The sequence below is a fragment of the Pseudophryne corroboree genome, chromosome 1 (assembly GCF_028390025.1).
Source record: "Pseudophryne corroboree isolate aPseCor3 chromosome 1, aPseCor3.hap2, whole genome shotgun sequence".
Taxonomy (NCBI): domain Eukaryota; kingdom Metazoa; phylum Chordata; class Amphibia; order Anura; family Myobatrachidae; genus Pseudophryne; species Pseudophryne corroboree.
In genome coordinates this window covers 274,581,136-274,604,838 of record NC_086444.1, presented here as the reverse complement: position 1 = coordinate 274,604,838, position 23,703 = coordinate 274,581,136, and the positions used below count along the sequence as shown (strand labels likewise).

The 23,703-nt window shown below is 48.3% G+C and overlaps 1 protein-coding gene across 1 annotated transcript in view; it reads left to right on the top strand.

The window, feature by feature from the left end:
* The window catches only part of LOC135064304 (trichohyalin-like), a 242,588-nt gene that overhangs the window by 143,167 nt on the left and 75,718 nt on the right, over window positions 1-23,703 (top strand). The window contains exon 12 of the mRNA XM_063964273.1: window positions 4,836-4,948. Within this exon, the coding sequence (XP_063820343.1) occupies window positions 4,836-4,948 (113 nt within the window). The remainder of the gene's footprint in view (window positions 1-4,835; window positions 4,949-23,703) is intronic.

Sequence of the window (23,703 nt, the reverse complement as noted above, 5' to 3'; positions counted from 1 at the left end):
CCCTGGTGACACCGTGGGTGTTCCAGTCGGTCTAGGTGTTTCCTCCTCTTCCTCTCATCCCCAAGGTGTTGAGAATAATAAGAAAAAGAGGAGTACAGACAATTCTCATTGTTCCAGATTGGCCACGAAGGGCCTGGTATCCGGATCTGCTGGAAATGCTCACAGAATATCCGTGGCCTCTTCCTCTAACAAAAGGGAGAAAGAAGAAGGCTCTTGTGTGGGCGCACTCATTAATGGTAGTTAAATAACTAGAATGAATAACACTAGGTTGATTAGTCAGCAGATAAAACAAAATTTATTTGGAAATATTAAGAATATAATTGCCCCTGGTTGAGGAGATGTGAATGATCCCAGATAAAAATGTTCTGGTCCTGCCTCAGGAAATGAGATGGAGAGGGGTAGAGACACTGCAAGTCATAAACCCTTTCTCACCCGGCCAGTACAGATGATCTGTATTAATGAGATCAATTAAGTCAATTGATTTTAGATTCTGTCATAATCCTAATGAAGGAATAACAGCTGTTATGGCAATAAGTAATAATAGAAACAAATCATAGGATATACCAGGGTAAAGAAAGAAAAGGATAGGAACAAATGGTGATGCTGCTGTTGGAGTCACATACCACACATCATATGCAATGATTGATGTTCTACAACACTGAGTATTCCCTGTGAGTCTCCACCTCAGGTACTAACTCAGCCCACACTGTTTCGCTTCCAAGATCGGACGAGATCGGGCATTAGCAGTGTGGTTTGATAGTAGAAGGATTTGGTCAGACGTCCAATGAGAGTGCACCTATATAGGGGGGGATAATTAGCTGGGTCTTATAGATATAGTGTGGATCTGCTTTTTGTGTTAGGCAGGAGACATCAAGTCCCACACCGGTGGTATTGTGTCCCTGGATCACAAATGAGAGTCCACGAAAAAGGAAGATATATAGATTTATGAAAAAAACGAAGATATATAGATTTATGAAAAAAAAAAAAAAAAAAAACCCTAAAAAGGATAATGGAGATCAATTAGGCTGTAGTTATTAGGAACGGGTGATAAAAATTACCCGTCCGTATAGATACAAATGGATAAAGAAACACGGATCAAAAAATTTTTTTTTTTTTATTTTTTTTTTTTTATATATATGTGTACATTGGTACTGGTGTAAGGAACAGAAAATATGTCAAAGATAATTGTAGATACAAATAAATAGTACTGGTATATGCAATGAAATAATCACTAGTGACATGGGTGTCATTAGAAACACTTTGTGTGAATTGGAGCTGTTATAATCATTAGGATATAGGGAAATAGACATGAAATTCTCATATAACCCATGCAGCAATATGACAACAGGATCTGCAGGAGGAAAGTCAAAGAAGAATGCAGTATTTCTTTCCTATAAAATGCAGTTTTTAATCCTGATGCAATAAACTAAGATGCATAAGCCTGGAAAAAGGCATAAATGAAGCTGCACGGATATAGATACAATTTCTATGACAGCTGGGCAAAAATTAGCCCAAAATGGCAGGATGGAATGATCTGACCTGAGGCTAGGAGTGAATCACTTGCAGTTGGACAAAACAGGACCCATTGGAATGGAAAACATGTTTCACCCCTGTGGGGCTTGCTCACTTCCTCTTCAGTATCTATATCCGTGCAGCTTCATTTATGCCTTTTTCCAGGCTTATGCATCTTAGTTTATTGCATCAGGATTAAAAACTGCATTTTATAGGAAAGAAATACTGCATTCTTCTTTGACTTTCCTCCTGCAGATCCTGTTGTCATATTGCTGCATGGGTTATATGAGAATTTCATGTCTATTTCCCTATATCCTAATGATTATAACAGCTCCAATTCACACAAAGTGTTTCTAATGACACCCATGTCACTAGTGATTATTTCATTGCATATACCAGTACTATTTATTTGTATCTACAATTATCTTTGACATATTTTCTGTTCCTTACACCAGTACCAATGTACACATATATATAAAAAAAAAAAAAAAAAAAAAATTTTTGATCCGTGTTTCTTTATCCATTTGTATCTATACGGACGGGTAATTTTTATCACCCGTTCCTAATAACTACAGCCTAATTGATCTCCATTATCCTTTTTAGGGTTTTTTTTTTTTTTTTTTTTCATAAATCTATATATCTTCGTTTTTTTCATAAATCTATATATCTTCCTTTTTCGTGGACTCTCATTTGTGATCCAGGGACACAATACCACCGGTGTGGGACTTGATGTCTCCTGCCTAACACAAAAAGCAGATCCACACTATATCTATAAGACCCAGCTAATTATCCCCCCCTATATAGGTGCACTCTCATTGGACGTCTGACCAAATCCTTCTACTATCAAACCACACTGCTAATGCCCGATCTCGTCCGATCTTGGAAGCGAAACAGTGTGGGCTGAGTTAGTACCTGAGGTGGAGACTCACAGGGAATACTCAGTGTTGTAGAACATCAATCATTGCATATGATGTGTGGTATGTGACTCCAACAGCAGCATCACCATTTGTTCCTATCCTTTTCTTTCTTTACCCTGGTATATCCTATGATTTGTTTCTATTATTACTTATTGCCATAACAGCTGTTATTCCTTCATTAGGATTATGACAGAATCTAAAATCAATTGACTTAATTGATCTCATTAATACAGATCATCTGTACTGGCCGGGTGAGAAAGGGTTTATGACTTGCAGTGTCTCTACCCCTCTCCATCTCATTTCCTGAGGCAGGACCAGAACATTTTTATCTGGGATCATTCACATCTCCTCAACCAGGGGCAATTATATTCTTAATATTTCCAAATAAATTTTGTTTTATCTGCTGACTAATCAACCTAGTGTTATTCATTCTAGTTATTTAACTACCATTAATGAGTGCGCCCACACAAGAGCCTTCTTCTTTCTCCCTTTTGTTTATGCATATGTCACTGGCTCTGGGCGCACCCCCAAACTGGACATTATATTAAAGATTTTACTTGAAAATTGTCCAAATTTGGTTTTTCTGTAATCAAAAACTATTTTCAGACCGGTGCCGGGTCGCCCCCTTTGTGTAACGCCTCTTCCTCTAAGACAGGACCTGTTACAACAGGGGCCCTGTCTGTTCCAAGACTTACCGCGGCTGCGTTTGACGGCATGGCGGTTGAACGCCGGATCCTAGCGGAAAAGGGCATTCCGAATGAGGTCATTCCTACTCTGATAAAGGCTAGGAAGGACGTGACAGCTAAGCATTATCACCGTATATGGCGGAAGTATGTTTCTTGGTGTGAGGCCAGGAATGCTCCTACGGAAGAATTCCATCTGGGCCGTTTCCTTCACTTCCTACTGACTGGAGTGAATTTGGGCCTAAAATTAGGCTCCATTAAGGTTCAGATTTCGGCCCTATCCATTTTCTTTCAGAAGGAATTGGCTTCTCTCCCAGAAGTACAGACTTTTGTGAAGGGAGTGCTGCATATTCAGCCTCCTTTTGTACCTCCAGTGGCACCTTGGGACCTGAACGTGGTGTTGAGTTTCCTTAAGTCGCACTGGTTTGAACCACTTAAAACGGTGGAGTTAAAATATCTCACTTGGAAAGTGGTCATGTTGTTAGCCTTGGCTTCGGCTAGGCGAGTGTCGGAGTTGGCGGCTTTGTCTCATAAAAGCCCCTATTTAGTGTTCCATATGGATAGAGCGGAATTGCGGACCCGTCCTCAATTCTTGCCAAAGGTGGTTTCGTCTTTTCATATGAACCAACCTGTTGTGGTGTCTGTGGCTACGTGAGACTTGGAGGATTCCGAGTCCCTTGATGTGGTCAGGGCTTTGAAAATTTACGTGGCCAGAATGGCTAGGGTCAGGAAAACAGAAGCACTGTTTATCCTGTATGCAGCCGACAAGGTTGGCGCTCCTGCTTCCAAGCAGACTATTGCTCACTGGATCTGTAACACGATTCAGCAGGCTCATTCTACGGCTGGATTGCCGTTACCAAAATCAATAAAGGCCCATTCCACCAGGAAAGTGGGCTCTTCTTGGGCGGCTGCCCGAGGGGTCTCGGCATTACAGCTGTGCCGAGCTACTACTTGGTCGGGTTCAAACACTTTTGCAAAATTCTACAAGTTTGATACCCTGGCTGAGGAGGACCTCATGTTTGCTCAATCGGTGCTGCAGAGTCATCCGCACTCTCCCGCCCGTTTGGGAGCTTTGGTATAATCCCCATGGTCCTTACGGAGTCCCCAGCATCCTCTAGGACGCAAGAGAAAATAAGATTTTAAACCTACCGGTTTATCTTTTTTTCTCCTAGTCCGTAGAGGATGCTGGGTGCCCGTCCCAAGTGCGGACTACTTCTGCAAGACTTGTATATAGTTTTTGCTTACATAAGGGTTATGTTACAGTTTTCCTCAGTCTCGGACTGATGCTGTGTTGTTTCATACTGTTAACTGGTTCGTATATCCCAAGTTATACGGTATGAATGGTGTGGCTGGTATGAATCTTGCCCTTAGATTAACTAAAATCCTTTCCTCGTACTGTCCGTCTCCTCTGGGCACAGTTTCTCTAACTGAGGTCTGGAGGAGGGGCATAGAGGGAGGAGCCAGTGCACACCTATACCTAAAGTATATATATATATACACCTCTTTCTTAGTGCCCATGTTCCTGCGGAGCCTGTCTATCCCCATGGTCCTTACGGAGTCCCCAGCATCCTCTACGGACTAGGAGAAAAAGATTTACCGGTAGGTTTAAAATCTTATTTAAAATCACATTGTTTGCTACATTTGCACTTTTACATCATCACACATACAATCTAAGACCTCAATGTGACATATGGTGAAAGATTACATGCCATCTTTGTTATAGGAAGCTTATCACGAGCTAGAATCTCTGCGTGATTTACTAGAGAAGACCCAGAAAGAAGTGGCAAAACTGGAGTCACATGTGAGGGAGAGTCAGATCACAGATGAGGAGTACAGGTAAGAAACCTACCACTAGAGCAGGAGGACACTGGGCAGTTTGGCAATAATTTGTCCCCAGTCACCAGTGACCATATATAAAAAGCACACATGACCAAATACCTTCACGTCTTATATGGCCGGTAGTAGTTCTAGAATGCACCAGCGTCCTAGTTAAGATGAGGAATGGTCCTACTGTTACCAGTGAAACCTAGAAATAATGAGATTATGACAGCAGAATTGTTTTTATTTAGTCACTATTTAATATTACAAATGGGAAAAACAGATATCAGACTGGTAAAATCTCATCTGCCCCCCACAGGCATAGATTTAGTTATTTGCGAGGTTTTGATGGATATTAGGGCAGGAACAACTTGCTTACCTCTATGGGATGCAAGCAAAAATAAGCAATGTTATTTGCTGTTATAGATTTGTCCTCATACATCATTGCTGCAGTCACGTCAAACAGCTCCTCTCGGTGCGCCAGGTCCCATGAAGCTAGCATGGGCCGTTTCTTTTGTCAAAAATGCGTCTTGGGTGCAACAAGATGCTGCTAGGACGCACCAGGACACTGCTGATTAATTTTATATATGACACTTGTATATTAGTTATGACTGAGTTTCTGAATCTGTACACATAGTGCTGTGCAGCTTTTTTCCAATACAAGTTCCATTGTGCTCCGTATACAGACTCATGCTGCATTCAGATCGCAAATGCTGGATCCTACCCGGTAAGAGAAACGTGTACTTACCGGGTGGGATCCAGCATTTGCGCTCCGTTGCTGGCTTTCCGACCCGGCAATATACCGGGTCGGTTGCCATAGCAGCAGCAGCAGGGGCGGGGGTGGAGGCGGCGCCGGGAGATGAGCTCATCTCCTGCGCCGCCTCTCCCTATGCTGTGAATGGGAGCCGCGTCGCATCGGAACGGCTCCCATTCACACTGCGCCTGACTCGGTCAACCCGGTAATAACCCTTCTTTCTCTAACGTCCTAGTGGATGCTGGGGACTCCGTAAGGACCATGGGGAATAGCGGGCTCCGCAGGAGACTGGGCACTCTAAAGAAAGATTTAGTACTATCTGGTGTGCACTGGCTCCTCCCTCTATGCCCCTCCTCCAGACCTCAGTTAGAATATGTGCCCGGCCGAGCTGGGTGCTCCTAGTGGGCTCTCCTGAGCTTGCTAGAAAAGAAAGTATTTTGTTAGGTTTTTTATTTTCAGAGAGCTTCTGCTGGCAACAGACTCTCTGCTACGAGGGACTGAGGGGAGAGAAGCAAACCTACTCACGGCAGCTAGGTAGCGTTTCTTAGGCTACTGGACACCATTAGCTCCAGAGGGATCGAACACAGGTACCTAACCTTGATCGTCCGTTCCCGGAGCCGCGCCGCCGTCCCCCTCGCAGAGCCAGAAGAACAGAAGCAGCAGAAGCATGAAGACATCGAAATCGGCGGCTGAAGACTCCTGTCTTCACTTAAGGTAGCGCACAGCACTGCAGCTGTGCGCCATTGCTCCCACAGCACACCGCACACTCCGGTCACTGTAGGGTGCAAGGCGCAGGGGGGGCGCCCTGGGCAGCAATTAAGTACTTTTTTGGCAAAAAGAGACATATATACAGTCTGGGACTGTATATATGCCCGAGCCCCCGCCATTTTTTACACATTAAAGCGGGACAGAAGCCCACCGCTGAGGGGGCGGGGCCTTCTTCCTCAGCACACCAGCGCCATTTTCTCTTCACAGCTCCGCTGGAAGGACGCTCCCCAGGCTCTCCCCTGCAGTATACAGGTGCATTAAAGGGTAAAAAAGAGAGGGGGGGCACTAAAATTTAGGCGCAGTATATATATATACATTAACAGCAGCTACAGGGTAAACACTAAGGTACAGTGTAATCCCTGGGTTATTTAGCGCTGGGGTGTGTGCTGGCATACTCTCTCTCTGTCTCCCCAAAAGCCTTTGTGGGGTCTTGTCCTCAGTCAGAGCATTCCCGGTGTGTGTGCTGTGTGTCGGTACGCCTGTGTCGACATGTTTGATGAGGAAGGATACGTGGAGGCAGAACAAGTGCAGCTGAGTGTGGTGTCGCCGCCGACGGTGCCGACACCTGATTGGATGGATATGTGGAAGGTGTTAAATGATAATGTAAACTCCTTGCATAACAGATTGGATAAAACTGTAACCGGGGGACAGTCAGGGTCTCAACCCATGCCTGATCCTACAGCGCAGAGGCCGTCAGGGTCTCAAAAGCGCACACTATCCCAGATAGTTGACACAGATATCGACACGGAAGCTGACTCCAGTGTCGATGACGATGAGGCAAAGTTGCAGCCTAAAATGACTAAAGCCATCCGCTACATGATTGTAGCTATGAAGGATGTATTACACATTTCTGAGGAAAATCCTGTCCCTGACAAGAGGATTTATATGTATGGGGAGAAAAAGCATGAAGTGACTTTTCCCCCTTCACATGAATTAAATGAATTATGTGAAAAAGCGTGGGATTCCCCTGACAGGAAGGTGATAGTTTCCAAGAGATTACTTATGGCGTATCCTTTCCCGCCAACGGACAGGTTACGCTGGGAATCCTCCCCTAGGGTAGACAAGGCGTTGACACGCTTGTCCAAGAAGGTGGCCCTGCCGTCTCCAGATACGGCCGCCCTAAAGGATCCTGCGGATAGAAAGCAGGAAGCTATCCTGAAGTCTGTTTATACACATTCTGGCACACTGCTGAGGCCAGCAATTGTTTCGGCCTGGATGTGTAGTGCGGTAGCTGCATGGACGGATTCTCTGTCTGAGGAGTTAGATACCCTGGACACGGACACTGTTCTACTGACCCTGGCACATATCAAGGACGCGGTCCTATATATGCGGGATGCCCAGAGGGACATTTGCCTGCTGGGCTCTAGAGTTAACGCAATGTCCATTTCTGCCAGAAGGGTCTTATGGACTCGGCAATGGACAGGGGATACCGACTCTAAAAAACACATGGAGGTTTTACCTTATAAGGGTGAGGAATTGTTTGGGGACGGTCTCTCGGACCTAGTTTCCACAGCTACGGCTGGGAAGTCAAATTTCTTGCCTTATGTCCCTCCACAACCTAAGAAAGCACCGTATTACCAAATGCAGTCCTTTCGTTCTCAGAGGAGCAAGAAGGTCAGAGGTGCGTCCTTTCTTGCCAGAGGTAGGGGTAGAGGAAAAAAGCTGCACCATGCAGATAGTTCCCAGGAACAAAAGTCTTCCCCGGCTTCCACTAAATCCACCGCATGACGCTGGGGCTCCACAGGCGGAGCCAGGAGCAGTGGGGGCGCGTCTCCGACATTTCAGCCACCAGTGGGTTCGCTCACAGGTGGATCCTTGGGCTATACAAATTGTGTCTCAGGGATACAAGCTGGAATTCGAGGTGATGCCCCCTCACCGTTACCTAAAATCGGCCTTACCAACTTCCCCCATGGAAAGGGAGATAGTGTTGGAGGAAATTCACAAACTTTTTCTCCAGAAAGTGGTGGTAGAGGTCCCCCCCCTTCAACGGGGAAGGGGCTACTATTCCACTTTGTTTGTGGTACCGAAACCGGACGGTTCGGTCAGACCCATTTTAAATTTTAAATCCCTGAACTTTTATCTGAAGAAATTCAAGTTCAAAATGGAATCGCTCAGAGCGGTCATTGCAAGCCTGGAGGAAGGGGATTATATGGTGTCTCTGGACATCAAGGATGCTTACTTGCATGTCCCCATTTACCATCCTCACCAGGAGTACCTCACATTTGTGGTACAGGATTGTCATTACCAATTCCAGACGTTGCCGTTCGGTCTATCCACGGCTCCGAGGGTCTTTACCAAGGTAATGGCCGAAATTATGATACTCCTTCGAAAGAAGGGAGTTTTAATTATCCCGTACTTGGACGATCTCCTGATAAAGGCGAGGTCCAGGGAGCAGTTGTTGGTCGGGGTAGCACTATCTCGGGAGGTGCTACAACAGCACGGCTGGATTCTAAATATTCCAAAGTCACAGCTGGTCCCTACGACACGTCTACTGTTCCTGGGGATGGTTCTGGACACAGAACAGAAAAAAGTGTTTCTTCCAGAGTAGAAGGCCAAGGAGCTGTCATCTCTAGTCAGAGGCCTCCTAAACCAAAACAGGTGTCGGTGCATCACTGCACGCGGATCCTGGGAAAGATGGTAGCTTCCTACGAAGCAATTCCATTCGGCAGGTTCCATGCGAGAACTTTTCAGTGGGACCTGTTGGACAAGTGGTCCGGATCGCATCTTCAGATGCATCGGCTGATAACCCTGTCTCCAAGGACCAGGGGGTCTCTGCTGTGGTGGCTGCAGAGTGCTTACCATCCTCACCAGGAGTACCTCACATTTGTGGTACAGGATTGTCATTACCAATTCCAGACGTTGCCGTTTGGCCTGTCCACGGCACCGAGTGTTTTTACCAAGGTGATGGCGGAAATGATGGTGCTCCTTCGGAAGCAAGGGGTTACAATTATCCCATACTTGGACGATCTCCTCATAAAGGCGAGATCCAGGGAGCAGTTGCTGATCAGCGTAGCACACTCTCAGGAAGTGTTGCGTCAACACGACTGGATTCTGAACATTCCAAAGTCGCAGCTGATTCCTGCGACGCGTCTGCCCTTCCTGGGCTTGATTCTGGACGCAGACCAGAAGAAGGTGTTTCTCCCGGAGGAGAAGGCTCAGGAGCTCGTGACTCTGGTCAGAGACCTCCTAAAGCCGAAACAGGTGTCGGTGCATCGCTGCACGCGAGTCCTGGGAAAGATGGTGGCGTCATACGAAGCCATTCCCTTCGGCAGGTTCCATGCGAAGGTGCTCACCTCCTCGAGGGCCGCAGATTCGGCATACAGGACTGGGTCCTGGTGACCACGGATGCAAGCCTCCGAGGGTGGTGGGCAGTCACGCAAGGAAGAAACTTCCAAGGGTTGTGGTCAAGTCAGGAGACTTGTCTGCACATCAATATCCTGGAACTAAGGGCCATATACAACGCCCTGAGTCAAGCGGAGCCTCTGCTTCGAAACCAACCAGTGCTGATTCAGTCAGACAACATCACGGCAGTGGCCCATGTAAACCGCCAGGGCGGCACAAGAAGCAGGGTGGCAATGGCAGAAGCCACCAGGATTCTTCGGTGGGCGGAGAATCATGTACTAGCACTGTCAGCAGTGTTCATTCCGGGAGTGGACAACTGGGAAGCAGACTTCCTCAGCAGACACGACCTCCACCCGGGAGAGTGGGGACTTTATCAAGAAGTCTTCACGCAGATTGCAAATCGATGGGAACTGCCACAGGTGGACATGATGGCGTCCCGTCTCAACAAAAAGCTAAAAAGTTATTGCGTCAGGTCAAGGGACCCTCAGGCGATAGCTGTGGACGCACTAGTAACACCGTGGGTGTTCCAGTCGGTCTATGTGTTTCCTCCTCTTCCTCTCATACCAAAGGTGCTGAGAATTGTAAGAAAAAGAGGAGTGAGAACAATACTCATTGTTCCGGATTGGCCAAGAAGGACTTGGTACCCGGAATTGCAAGAAATGCTCACAGAGGACCCATGGCCTCTGCCTCTCAGACAGGACCTGTTACAACAAGGGCCCTGTCTGTTCCAAGACTTGCCGCGGCTGTGTTTGACGGCATGGCGGTTGAACACCGGATCCTAGCAGAAAAGGGCATTCCGGAAGCAGTTATTCCTACGCTGATAAAGGCTAGGAAGGACGTGACCGCAAAACATTATCACCGTATATGGCGAAAATATGTTGCTTGGTGCTAGGCCAGGAAGGCCCCTACAGAGGAATTCCAGCTGGGTAGATTCCTGCACTTCCTACAGTCAGGTGTGACTATGGGCCTAAAATTAGGGTACATAAAGGTCCAGATTTCGGCCCTATCCATTTTCTTTCAAAAAGAACTGGCTTCACTGCCTGAGGTTCAGACGTTTGTTAAGGGAGTGCTGCATATTCAGCCTCCTTTTGTGCCACCAGTGGCACCTTGGGATCTTAACGTGGTATTGGCTTTCCTGAAATCCCACTGAGCCACTTAAGACGGTGGAGCTAAAGTATCCCACGTGGAAAGTGGTCATGCTGTTGGCCCTAGCCTCAGCTAGGCGAGTGTCGGAATTGGCGGCTTTGTCATGTAAAAGCCCCTATCTGGTTTTCCATATGGACAGGGCAGAATTGCGAACTCGTCCGCAGTTTCTGCCAAAGGTGGTGTCATCTTTTCATCTGAACCAACCCATTGTGGTACCTGCGGGTACTCGTGACTTGGAGGATTCCAAGTTGCTTGATGTAGTCAGGGCTTTGAAGATCTATGTTGCCAGGACGGCTGGAGTCAGAAAGACTGACTCGCTGTTTATCCTGTATGCATCCAACAAGCTGGGTGCTCCTGCTTCAAAGCAAACCATTGCTCGCTGGATCTGTAACACGATTCAGCAGGCTCATTCTGCGGCTGGATTGCTGCATCCAAAATCGGTAAAAGCCCATTCCACAAGGAAGGTGGGCTCTTCTTGGGCGGCTGCCCGAGGGGTCTTGGCATTACAGCTTTGCCGAGCTGCATCTTGGTCGGGTTCAAACACATTTGCAAAGTTCTACAAGTTTGATACCCTGGCTGAGGAGGACCTGGTGTTTGCCCATTTGGTGCTGCAGAGTCATCCGCACTCTCCCGCCCGTTTGGGAGCTTTGGTATAATCCCCATGGTCCTTACGGAGTCCCCAGCATCCACTAAGACGTTAGAGAAAATAAGAATTTACTCACCGGTAATTCTATTTCTCGTAGTCCGTAGTGGATGCTGGGCGCCCGTCCCAAGTGCGGACTTTCTGCAATACGTGTATATAGTTATTGCTTAATAAAGGGTTATTGTTATGTTGGCATCCATTGGTTGATGCGCTGTTGTTTGTTCATACTGTTAACTGGGTAAGTTTATCACAAGTTATACGGTGTGATTGGTGTGGCTGGTATGAGTCTTACCATGGATTCCAAAATCCTTTCCTTGTAATGTCAGCTCTTCCGGGCACAGTTTCCTTAACTGAGGTCTGGAGGAGGGGCATAGAGGGAGGAGCCAGTGCACCCCAGATAGTACTAAATCTTTCTTTAGAGTGCCCAGTCTCCTGCGGAGCGCACTATTCCCCATGTTCCTTACGGAGTCCCCAGCATCCACTACGGACTACGAGAAATAGAATTACCGGTGAGTAAATTCTTATTTTTTTACCGGGTTGAATTACCAGGTCAGGCAACCCGCTAATTCTGAAAAGGACCTTTCACATCGCACACTGACCCGTTTCGACACGGCAATATGCCGTGTCGATACCGGGTTTTTAGTGCGATGTGAAAGGGGTATCAGTCACACACAGATATACAAGTGTCACATATCAAATTGATCAGCACATATTTCTTGTGTGTGCTGTATGCATTGCATTGCGACTAAGACACATTTTCAGCAAAAAAAGATGCCCTACGGTAGCAAATTTCAGGGGACTTGGCAGCTCACTCTCGCCAGGTGCTGCATGGCGTATTAAGGCTAGATATATGAGTACATATCGTTTAACACTTAACCATGGCCTTTCCGTTGCCTTTACAGCTTCTGTTTTGTGTAATTATTTTGTGATGATTCTATTATGAACTATTTCTCTATCGTCCTAGTGGATGCTGGGGTTCCTGAAAGGACCATGGGGAATAGCGGCTCCGCAGGAGACAGGGCACAAAAAGTAAAGCTTTCCGATCAGGTGGTGTGCACTGGCTCCTCCCCCTATGACCCTCCTCCAAGCCTCAGTTAGATTTTTGTGCCCGGCCGAGAAGGGTGCAATCTAGGTGGCTCTCCTAAAGAGCTGCTTAGAAAAGTTTAGCTTAGGTTTTTTATTTTACAGTGAGTCCTGCTGGCAACAGGATCACTGCAACGAGGGACTTAGGGGAGAAGAAGTGAACTCACCTGCGTGCAGGATGGATTGGCTTCTTGGCTACTGGACATCAGCTCCAGAGGGACGATCACAGGTACAGCCTGGATGGTCACCGGAGCCTCGCCGCCGGCCAATGCGGGTGCTGAAACAAGAAGAGGTCCAGAATCGGCGGCAGAAGACTCCTCAGTCTTCTAAAGGTAGCGCACAGCACTGCAGCTGTGCGCCATTTTCCTCTCAGCACACTTCACACGGCAGTCACTGAGGGTGCAGGGCGCTGGGAGGGGAGCGCCCTGGGAGGCAAATGAAAACCTATTTGGCTAAAAAATACCTCACATATAGCCTCCGGGGGCTATATGGAGATATTTAACCCCTGCCAGAATCCACTAAAGAGCGGGAGACGAGCCCGCCGAAAAAGGGGCGGGGCCTATCTCCTCAGCACACAGCGCCATTTTCCTTACACAGCTCCGCTGGTCAGGACGGCTCCCAGGTCTCTCCCCTGCACTGCACTACAGAAACAGGGTAAAACAAGAGAGGGGGGGCAAAATAGTGGCAAAAAATTATATTATAAAAGCAGCTATACAGGGAGCACTTATTATAAGGCTATCCCTGTTTATATATAGCGCTTTGGTGTGTGCTGGCAAACTCTCCCTCTGTCTCCCCAAAGGGCTAGTGGGGTCCTGTCTTCGTTAAGAGCATTCCCTGTGTGTCTGCTGTGTGTCGGTACGTGTGTGTCGACATGTATGAGGACGATATTGGTGTGGAGGCGGAGCAATTGCCAAATATGGGGATGTCACCTCCTAGGGGGTCGACACCAGAATGGATGCCTTTATTTATGGAATTACGGGATAGTGTCAACACGCTAAAGCAGTCGTTTGACGACATGAGACGGCCGGACAATCAATTAGTGCCTGTCCAGGCGCCTCAAACACCGTCAGGGGCTGTAAAACGCCCTTTGCCTCAGTCGGTCGACACAGACCCAGACACAGGCACTGATTCCAGTGGCGACGGTGACGAATCAACCGTATTTTCCAGTAGGGCCACACGTTATATGATTTTGGCAATGAAGGAGGCGTTACATTTAGCTGATACTACAGGTACCACTAAACAGGGTATTATGTGGGGTGTGAAAAAACTACCTATAGTTTTTCCTGAATCAGAAGAACTAAATGAGGTGTGTGATGAAGCGTGGGTTGCCCCCGATAAAAAGATGCTAATTTCAAAGAAGTTATTGGCTTTATACCCTTTCCCGCCAGAGGTTAGGGCGCGCTGAGAAACACCTCCTAGGGTGGACAAGGCGCTCACACGCTTATCTAAACAAGTGGCGTTACCCTCTCCTGAGACGGCCGCACTTAAAGATCCAGCAGATAGGAGGATGGAAAATATCCAAAAAAGTATATACACACATACAGGTGTTATACTACGACCAGCTATAGCGACAGCCTGGATGTGCAGTGCTGGAGTAGCTTGGTCAGAGTCCCTGATTGAAAATATTGATACCCTGGATAGGGACAATGTTTTACTGTCTTTAGAGCAAATAAAGGATGCATTTCTTTATATGCGTGATGCACAGAGGGATATCTGCACACTGGCATCACGGGTAAGTGCTATGTCCATTTCGGCCAGAAGAAGTTTATGGACGCGACAGTGGTCAGGCGATGCGGACTCAAAACGGCATATGGAAGTTTTGCCGTATAAAGGGGAGGAGTTATTTGGAGTCGGTCTATCAGATTTGGTGGCCACGGCTACAGCCGGGAAATCCACCTTTTTACCTCAAGTTACTCCCCAACAGAAAAAGACACCGACTTTTCAACCGCAGCCCTTTCGTTCCTTTAAAAACAAGAGAGCAAAGGGATATTCATATCTGCCACGAGGCAGAGGAAGGGGGAAGAGACAGCAACAGGCAGCTCCTTCCCAGGAACAGAAGCCCTCCCCCGCTTCTACAAAAGCCTCAGCATGACGCTGGGGCTTCTCAAGCGGACTCGGGGGCGGTGGGCGGTCGTCTCAAGAATTTCAGCGCGCAGTGGGCTCACTCGCAGGTAGATCCCTGGATCCTGCAGATAATATCTCAGGGATACAGGTTGGAACTAGAGACAGATCCACCTCGCCGTTTCCTGAAGTCTGCTTTACCAACGTCCCCCTCCGAAAGGGAGACGGTCTTGGAAGCCATTCACAAGCTGTACTCTCAGCAGGTGATAGTCAAGGTACCTCTTCTACAACAAGGAAAGGGGTATTATTCCACTCTATTTGTGGTACCGAAGCCGGATGGCTCGGTAAGACCTATTCTAAATCTGAAGTCCTTGAACCTGTTCATAAAGAAGTTCAAGTTCAAGATGGAGTCACTCAGAGCAGTGATAGCGAACCTGGAAGAAGGGGACTTTATGGTATCCTTGGACATCAAGGATGCGTACCTCCACGTTCCAATTTACCCCTCACACCAGGGGTACCTCAGGTTCGTCGTACAAAACTGTCACTATCAGTTTCAGACGCTGCCGTTCGGATTGTCCACGGCACCTCGGGTCTTTACAAAGGTAATGGCCGAGATGATGATTCTTCTTCGAAGAAAAGGCGTATTAATTATCCCATACTTGGACGATCTCCTGATAAGGGCAAGGTCCAGAGAACAGCTAGAGATGGGATTAGCACTGTCTCAAGAAGTGCTAAAACAGCACGGGTGGATTCTGAATATTCCAAAATCCCAGTTAATGCCAACAACTCGTCTGCTGTTCCTAGGGATGATTCTGGACACGGTTCAGAAAAAGGTTTTTCTCCCAGAGGAAAAAGCCAAGGAGTTATCCGAGCTTGTCAGGAACCTCCTAAAACCAGGAAAGGTGTCTGTACATCAATGCACAAGAGTCCTGGGAAAAATGGTGGCTTCTTACGAAGCAATTCCATTCGGCAGATTCCACGCAAGAATTTTCCAGAGGGATCTGTTGGACAAATGGTCAGGGTCGCATCTTCAGATGCACCAGCGGATAACCCTGTCTCCAAGGACAAGGGTATCTCTTCTGTGGTGGTTGCAGAGTGCTCATCTATTGGAGGGCCGCAGATTCGGCATACAGGATTGGATCCTGGTGACCACGGACGCCAGCCTGAGAGGCTGGGGAGCAGTCACACAAGGAAGAAACTTCCAGGGAGTGTGGACGAGCCTGGAAACGTCTCTTCACATAAACATTCTGGAACTAAGAGCAATCTACAATGCTCTAAGCCAGGCAGAACCTCTGCTTCAGGGAAAACCGGTGTTGATCCAGTCGGACAACATCACGGCAGTCGCCCATGTGAACAGACAGGGCGGCACAAGAAGCAGGAGTGCAATGGCAGAAGCTGCAAGGATTCTTCGCTGGGCAGAGAATCATGTGATAGCACTGTCAGCAGTGTTCATCCCGGGAGTGGACAACTGGGAAGCAGACTTCCTCAGCAGACACGACCTTCACCCGGGAGAGTGGGGACTTCATCCAGAAGTCTTCCACATGCTGGTAACCCGTTGGGAAAGACCAATGGTGGACATGATGGCGTCTCGCCTCAACAAAAAACTGGACAGGTATTGCGCCAGGTCAAGAGATCCGCAGGCAATAGCTGTGGACGCGCTGGTAACGCCTTGGGTGTACCAGTCGGTGTATGTGTTTCCTCCTCTGCCTCTCATACCAAAAGTTTTGAGAATTATACGGCAAAGAGGCGTAAGAACGATACTAGTGGTTCCGGATTGGCCAAGAAGGTCTTGGTACCCGGAACTTCAAGAGATGATCACGGAAGATCCGTGAATTCTACCTCTAAGGAGGGACTTGCTTCAGCAGGGTCCCTGTCTGTTTCAAGACTTACCGCGGCTGCGTTTGACGGCATGGCGGTTGAACGCCGGATCCTAAAGGAAAAAGGCATGCCGGAAGAAGTCATTCCTACTTTGATTAAAGCAAGGAAGGAAGTAACCGTGCAACATTATCACCGCATTTGGCGAAAATATGTTGCGTGGTGCGAGGATCGGAGTGCTCCGACGGAGGAATTTCAACTGGGTCGATTCCTACATTTCCTGCAATCAGGATTGTCTATGGGTCTCAAATTGGGATCTATTAAGGTTCAAATTTCGGCCCTGTCGATTTTCTTCCAGAAAGAATTGGCTTCAGTCCCTGAAGTCCAGACTTTTGTTAAGGGAGTGCTGCATATACAGCCTCCTGTGGTGCCTCCAGTGGCACCGTGGGATCTCAATGTGGTTTTGGACTTTCTAAAATCTCATTGGTTTGAACCAAAAAAAAAAGGTGGATTTGAAATATCTCACATGGAAAGTGACCATGCTACTAGCCCTGGCTTCGGCCAGGAGAGTGTCAGAACTGGCAGCTTTATCTTACAAAAGCCCATATCTGATTTTCCATTCGGACAGGGCGGAACTGCGGACTCGTCCGCATTTTCTCCCTAAGGTGGTGTCAGCATTTCATCTGAACCAGCCTATTGTAGTGCCTGCGGCTACAAGTGACTTGGAGGACTCCAAGTTACTGGACGTTGTCAGAGCATTGAAAATATATATTGCAAGGACAGCTGGAGTCAGAAAATCTGACTCGTTGTTTACATTGTATGCACCCAACAAGATGGGTGCTCCTGCGTCTAAGCAGACGATTGCTCGTTGGATCTGTAGCACAATCCAACTTGCACATTCTGTGGCAGGCCTGCCACAGCCTAAATCTGTAAAGGCCCACTCCACAAGGAAGGTGGGCTCATCTTGGGCGGCTGCCCGAGGGGTCTCGGCATTACAACTTTGCCGAGCAGCTACGTGGTCAGGGGAGAACACGTTTGTAAAATTTTACAAATTTGATACTCTGGCTAAGGAGGACCTGGAGTTCTCTCATTCGGTGCTGCAGAGTCATCCGCACTCTCCCGCCCGTTTGGGAGCTTTGGTATAATCCCCATGGTCCTTTCAGGAACCCCAGCATCCACTAGGACGATAGAGAAAATAAGAATTTACTTACCGATAATTCTATTTCTCGGAGTCCGTAGTGGATGCTGGGCGCCCATCCCAAGTGCGGATTATCTGCAATAATTGTCCATAGTTATTGTTAACTAATTCGGGTTATTGTTGTAGGGAGCCATCTTTCAGAGGCTCCTCTGTTATCATACTGTTAACTGGGTTTAGATCACAAGTTGTACGGTGTGATTGGTGTGGCTGGTATGAGTCTTACCCGGGATTCAAAATTCCTCCCTTATTGTGTACGCTCGTCCGGGCACAGTACCTAACTGAGGCTTGGAGGAGGGTCATAGGGGGAGGAGCCAGTGCACACCACCTGATCGGAAAGCTTTACTTTTTGTGCCCTGTCTCCTGCGGAGCCGCTATTCCCCATGGTCCTTTCAGGAACCCCAGCATCCACTACGGACTCAGAGAAATAGAATTATCGGTAAGTAAATTCTTATTTTTTCTCTGACGTCCTAAGTGGATGCTGGGACTCCATAAGGACCATGGGGAATAGCGGCTCCGCAGGAGACTGGGCACAACTAAAAGAAAGCTTTAGACTACTGGTGTGCACTGGCTCCTCCCACTATGACCCTCCTCCAGACTTCAGTTAGAATCTTGTGCCCGGCTGAGCTGGATGCACACTAGGGGCTCTCCTGAGCTCCTAGAAAGAAAGTATATTTTAGGTTTTTTATTTTACAGTGAGATCTGCTGGCAACAGACTCACTGCAGCGAGGGACTAAGGGGAGAAGACGCGAACCTACCTAACAGGTGGTAGTTTGGGCTTCTTAGGCTACTGGACACCATTAGCTCCAGAGGGATCGACCGCAGGACCCGACCTTGGTGTTCGTTCCCGGAGCCGCGCCGCCGGCCCCCTTACAGAGCCAGAAGCAAGAAGTGTTCCGGAAAATCGGCGGCAGAAGACTTCTGTCTTCAACAAGGTAGCGCACAGCACTGCAGCTGTGCGCCATTGCTCCTCATGCACACCTCACACTCCGGTCACTGATGGGTGCAGGGCGCTGGGGAGGGGGGGCGCCCTGAGGGCAATATAAGACACCTTGGCTGGCAAATCTACACCATATATAGTCAGGAAGGCTATATAGGTGTAAATATACCCCTGCCAGAATTCCAGAAAAAGCGGGAGAAGTCCGCCGGAAAAGGGGCGGGGCTATCTCCCTCAGCACACTGGCGCCATTTTTCCCTCACAGCTCCGCTGGAAGGACGCTCCCTGGCTCTCCCCTGCATTGTGACAAGCAACATAAGGGTAAAAAAGAGAGGGGGGGCACTAAATTTAGGCGCAGTATATAAATATAAGCAGCTATAAGGGAAAAACACTCATTATAGTGGGATCCCTGTGTTATATAGCGCTCTGGTGTGTGCTGGCATACTCTCTCTCTGTCTCCCCAAAGAGCTTTGTGGGGTCCTGTCCTCTGTCAGAGCATTCCCTGTGTGTTTGCGGTGTGTCGGTACGGCTGTGTCGACATGTTTGATGAAGAGGCGTATGTGGAGGCGGAGCAAATGCCGATAAATGTGATGTCACCCCCTGCGGGGTCGACACCTGAGTGGATGGTTCTGTGGAAGGAATTACGTGACAGTGTCGACTCCTTGCATAAAAGGTTTGACGACATACCAAATATGGGACAGCCGGCTTCTCAGCCTGTGCCTGCCCAGGCGTCTCAAAAGCCATCAGGGGCTCTAAAACGCCCGCTACCTCAAATGGCAGACACCGATGTCGACACGGATACTGACTCCAGTGTCGACGACGATGAGACTAATGTAACTTCAAATAGGGCCACACGTTACATGATTGAGGCAATGAAAAATGTGTTGCACATTTCTGATGTTACCCCAGGTACCACAAAAAAGGGTATTATGTTTGGAGAGAAAAAACTACCAGTTGTTTTTCCTCCATCTGAGGAATGAAATGAAGTGTGTGAAGAAGCGTGGGCTTCCCCCGATAAGAAAATGGTAATTTCTAAGAGGTTACTAATGGCGTACCCTTTCCCGCCAGAGGATAGGTCACGTTGGGAAACATTCCCTAGGGTGGATAAAGCGCTCGCACGCTTGTCAAAGAAGGTGGCACTACCGTCTCCGGATACGGCCGCCCTGAAGGAATCTGCTGATAGAAAGCAGGAGGCTATCCTGAAGTCTATATATACACACACTGGTGTTATACTGAGACCAGCTATTGCGTCAGCATGGATGTGCAGTGCTGCAGCTGCGTGGTCAGATTCCCTGTCGGAAAATATTGATACCCTAGACAGGGACACTATATTGCTAACCGTAGAGCATATTAAAGACGCACTCTTATACATGAGGGATGCACAGAGGGATATTTGCCGGCTGGCATCCAAAATAAGTGCAATGTCCATTTCTGCCAGGAGAGGGTTATGGACTCGGCAGTGGACTGGAGATGCAGATTCTAAAAGGCACATGGAAGTTTTGCCTTATAAGGGTGAGGAGTTGTTCGGGGATGGTCTTTCGGACCTCGTTTCCACAGCAACAGCTGGGAAGTCTACATTTCTACCCCATGTTCCCTCACAGCCAAAGAAAGCACCGTATTATCAGGTACAGTCCTTTCGGCCCAATAAGGGCAAGCGGGTTAAAGGTGCGTCCTTTCTGCCCAGAGGCAGAGGGAAAAAGCTGCACCATACAGCCAGTTCCCAGGAGCAAAAGTCCTCCCCCGCTTCCTCTAAGTCCACAGCATGACGCTGGGGCTCCACAGGCGGAGCCAGATACGGTGGGGGCCCGTCTCAAAAATTTCAGCGATCAGTGGGCTCGCTCACGGGTGGATCCCTGGATTTTTCAAGTAGTATATCAGGGGTACAAGCTGGAATTCGAGACGTCTCCCCCCCGCCGTTTCCTCAAATCTGCCTTGCCAACAACTCCCTCAGACAGGGAGGCAGTGTTAGAGGCAATTCACAAGCTGTATTCCCAGCAGGTGATAGTAAAGGTGCCCCTACTTCAACAAGGCCGGGGTTACTATTCCACAATGTTTGTGGTACCGAAACCGGACGGTTCGGTGAGACCCATTTTAAATTTGAAATCCTTGAACACATATATAAAAAAATTCAAGTTCAAGATGGAATCGCTCAGGGCGGTTATTGCAAGCCTGGACGAAGGGGATTACATGGTATCACTGGACATCAAGGATGCTTACCTGCATGTCCCCATTTACCATCCTCACCAGGAGTACCTCAGATTTGTGGTACAGGATTGTCATTACCAATTCCAGACGTTGCCGTTCGGTCTATCCACGGCTCCGAGGGTCTTTACCAAGGTAATGGCCGAAATTATGATACTCCTTCGAAAGAAGGGAGTTTTAATTATCCCGTACTTGGACGATCTCCTGATAAAGGCGAGGTCCAGGGAGCAGTTGTTGGTCGGGGTAGCACTATCTCGGGAGGTGCTACAACAGCACGGCTGGATTCTAAATATTCCAAAGTCACAGCTGGTCCCTACGACACGTCTACTGTTCCTGGGGATGGTTCTGGACACAGAACAGAAAAAAGTGTTTCTTCCAGAGGAGAAGGCCAAGGAGCAGTCATCTCTAGTCAGAGGCCTCCTAAACCAAAACAGGTGTCGGTGCATCACTGCACGCGGATCCTGGGAAAGATGGTAGCTTCCTACGAAGCAATTCCATTCGGCAGGTTCCATGCGAGAACTTTTCAGTGGGACCTGTTGGACAAGTGGTCCGGATCGCATCTTCAGATGCATCGGCTGATAACCCTGTCTCCAAGGACCAGGGGGTCTCTGCTGTGGTGGCTGCAGAGTGCTTATCTTCAAGAGGGCCGCAGATTCGGCATACAGGACTGGGTCCTGGTGACCACGGATGCCAGCCTTCCAGGCTGGGGGGCAGTCACACAGGGAAGAAACTTCCAAGGACTATGGTCTAGTCAGGAGACTTCCCTACACATAAATATTCTGGAACTGAGGGCCATTTACAATGCCCTAAGTCAGGCAAAACCCCTGCTTCAAAACCAGCCGGTACTGATCCAGTCAGACAACATCACGGCAGTCGCCCATGTAAACCGACAGGGCGGCACGAGAAGCAGGACGGCGATGGCAGAAGCCACAAGGATTCTCCGATGGGCGGAAAATCACGTGTTAGCACTGTCAGCAGTGTTCATTCCGGGAGTGGACAACTGGGAAGCAGACTTCCTCAGCAGGCACGACCTCCACCCGGGAGAGTGGGGACTTCATCCAGAAGTCTTCCAACTGATTGTAAACCGTTGGGAAAGGCCACAGGTGGACATGTTGGCGTCCCGCCTAAACAAAAAGCTAGAAAGATATTGCGCCAGGTCAAGAGACCCGCAGGCGATAGCTGTGGACGCTCTAGTGACACCGTGGGTGTACCGGTCGGTTTATGTGTTCCCTCCTCTTCCTCTCATACCAAAGGTACTGAGGATAATAAGGAGAAGAGGAGTAAGAACTATACTCATTGTTCCGGATTGGCCAAGAAGAGCTTGGTACCCGGAACTTCAAGAAATTATGTCAGAGGACCCGTGGCCTCTGTTGCTCAGACAGGACCTGCTGCAGCAGGGGCCCTGTCTGTTCCAAGACTTACCGCGGCTGCGTTTGACGGCATGGCGGTTGAACACCGGATCCTGAAGGAAAAGGGCATTCCGGAGGAAGTCATTCCTACGCTGATTAAAGCTAGGAAAGAAGTAACCGCAAACCATTATCACCGCATATGGCGAAAATATGTTGCGTGGTGTGAGGCCAGGAAGGCCCCAACGGAGGAATTTCAGCTGGGCCGTTTCCTGCACTTCCTACAGTCAGGGGTGACTATGGGCCTAAAATTGGGTTCCATTAAGGTCCAGATTTCGGCTCTATCGATTTTCTTCCAGAGAGAACTGGCTTCACTACCTGAAGTTCAAACTTTTGTTAAGGGAGTGCTGCATATTCAGCCCCCTTTTGTGCCTCCAGTGGCACCTTGGGATCTCAACGTGGTGTTGGATTTCCTAAAGTCACATTGGTTTGAGCCACTAAAGACCGTGGAATTGAAATATCTCACGTGGAAAGTGGTCATGTTGTTGGCCTTGGCTTCGGCCAGGCGTGTATCAGAATTGGCGGCTTTGTCATGTAAAAGCCCTTATCTGATTTTCCATATGGATAGGGCAGAATTGAGGACTCGTCCCCAATTTCTCCCTAAGGTGGTATCAGCCTTTCATCTGAACCAACCTATCGTGGTGCCTGCGGCTACTAAAGACTTGGAGGCTTCCAAGTTGTTGGACGTAGTCAGGGCCCTGAAAATTTATGTTTCCAGGACAGCGGGAGTCAGAAAGACTGACTCGCTTTTTATCCTGTATGCGCCCAACAAGTTGGGTGCACCTGCTTCAAAGCAGACTATTGCTCGCTGGATCTGTAGTACGATTCAGCTTGCACATTCTGCGGCTGGATTGCCGCATCCTAAATCAGTGAAAGCCCATTCCACGAGGAAAGTGGGCTCTTCTTGGGCGGCTGCCCGAGGGGTCTCTGCTCTACAACTTTGCCGAGCAGCTACTTGGTCGGGGTCAAACACATTTGCTAAATTCTGTAAGTTTGACACCCTGGCTGAGGAGGACCTAGAGTTTGCCCATTCGGTGCTGCAGAGTCATCCGCACTCTCCCGCCCGTTTGGGAGCTTTGGTATAATCCCCATGGTCCTTACGGAGTCCCAGCATCCACTTAGGACGTCAGAGAAAATAAGAATTTACTCACCGGTAATTCTATTTCTCGTAGTCCGTAGTGGATGCTGGGCGCCCATCCCAAGTGCGGATTGTCTGCAATACTTGTATATAGTTATTGCCTAACTAAAGGGTTATTGTTGAGCCATCTGTTGAGAGGCTCAGTTGTTATCATACTGTTAACTGGGTATTGTATCACGAGTTATACGGTGTGATTGGTGTGGCTGGTATGAGTCTTACCCGGGATTCAAAATCCTTCCTTATTGTGTCAGCACTTCCGGGCACAGTATCCTAACTGAAGTCT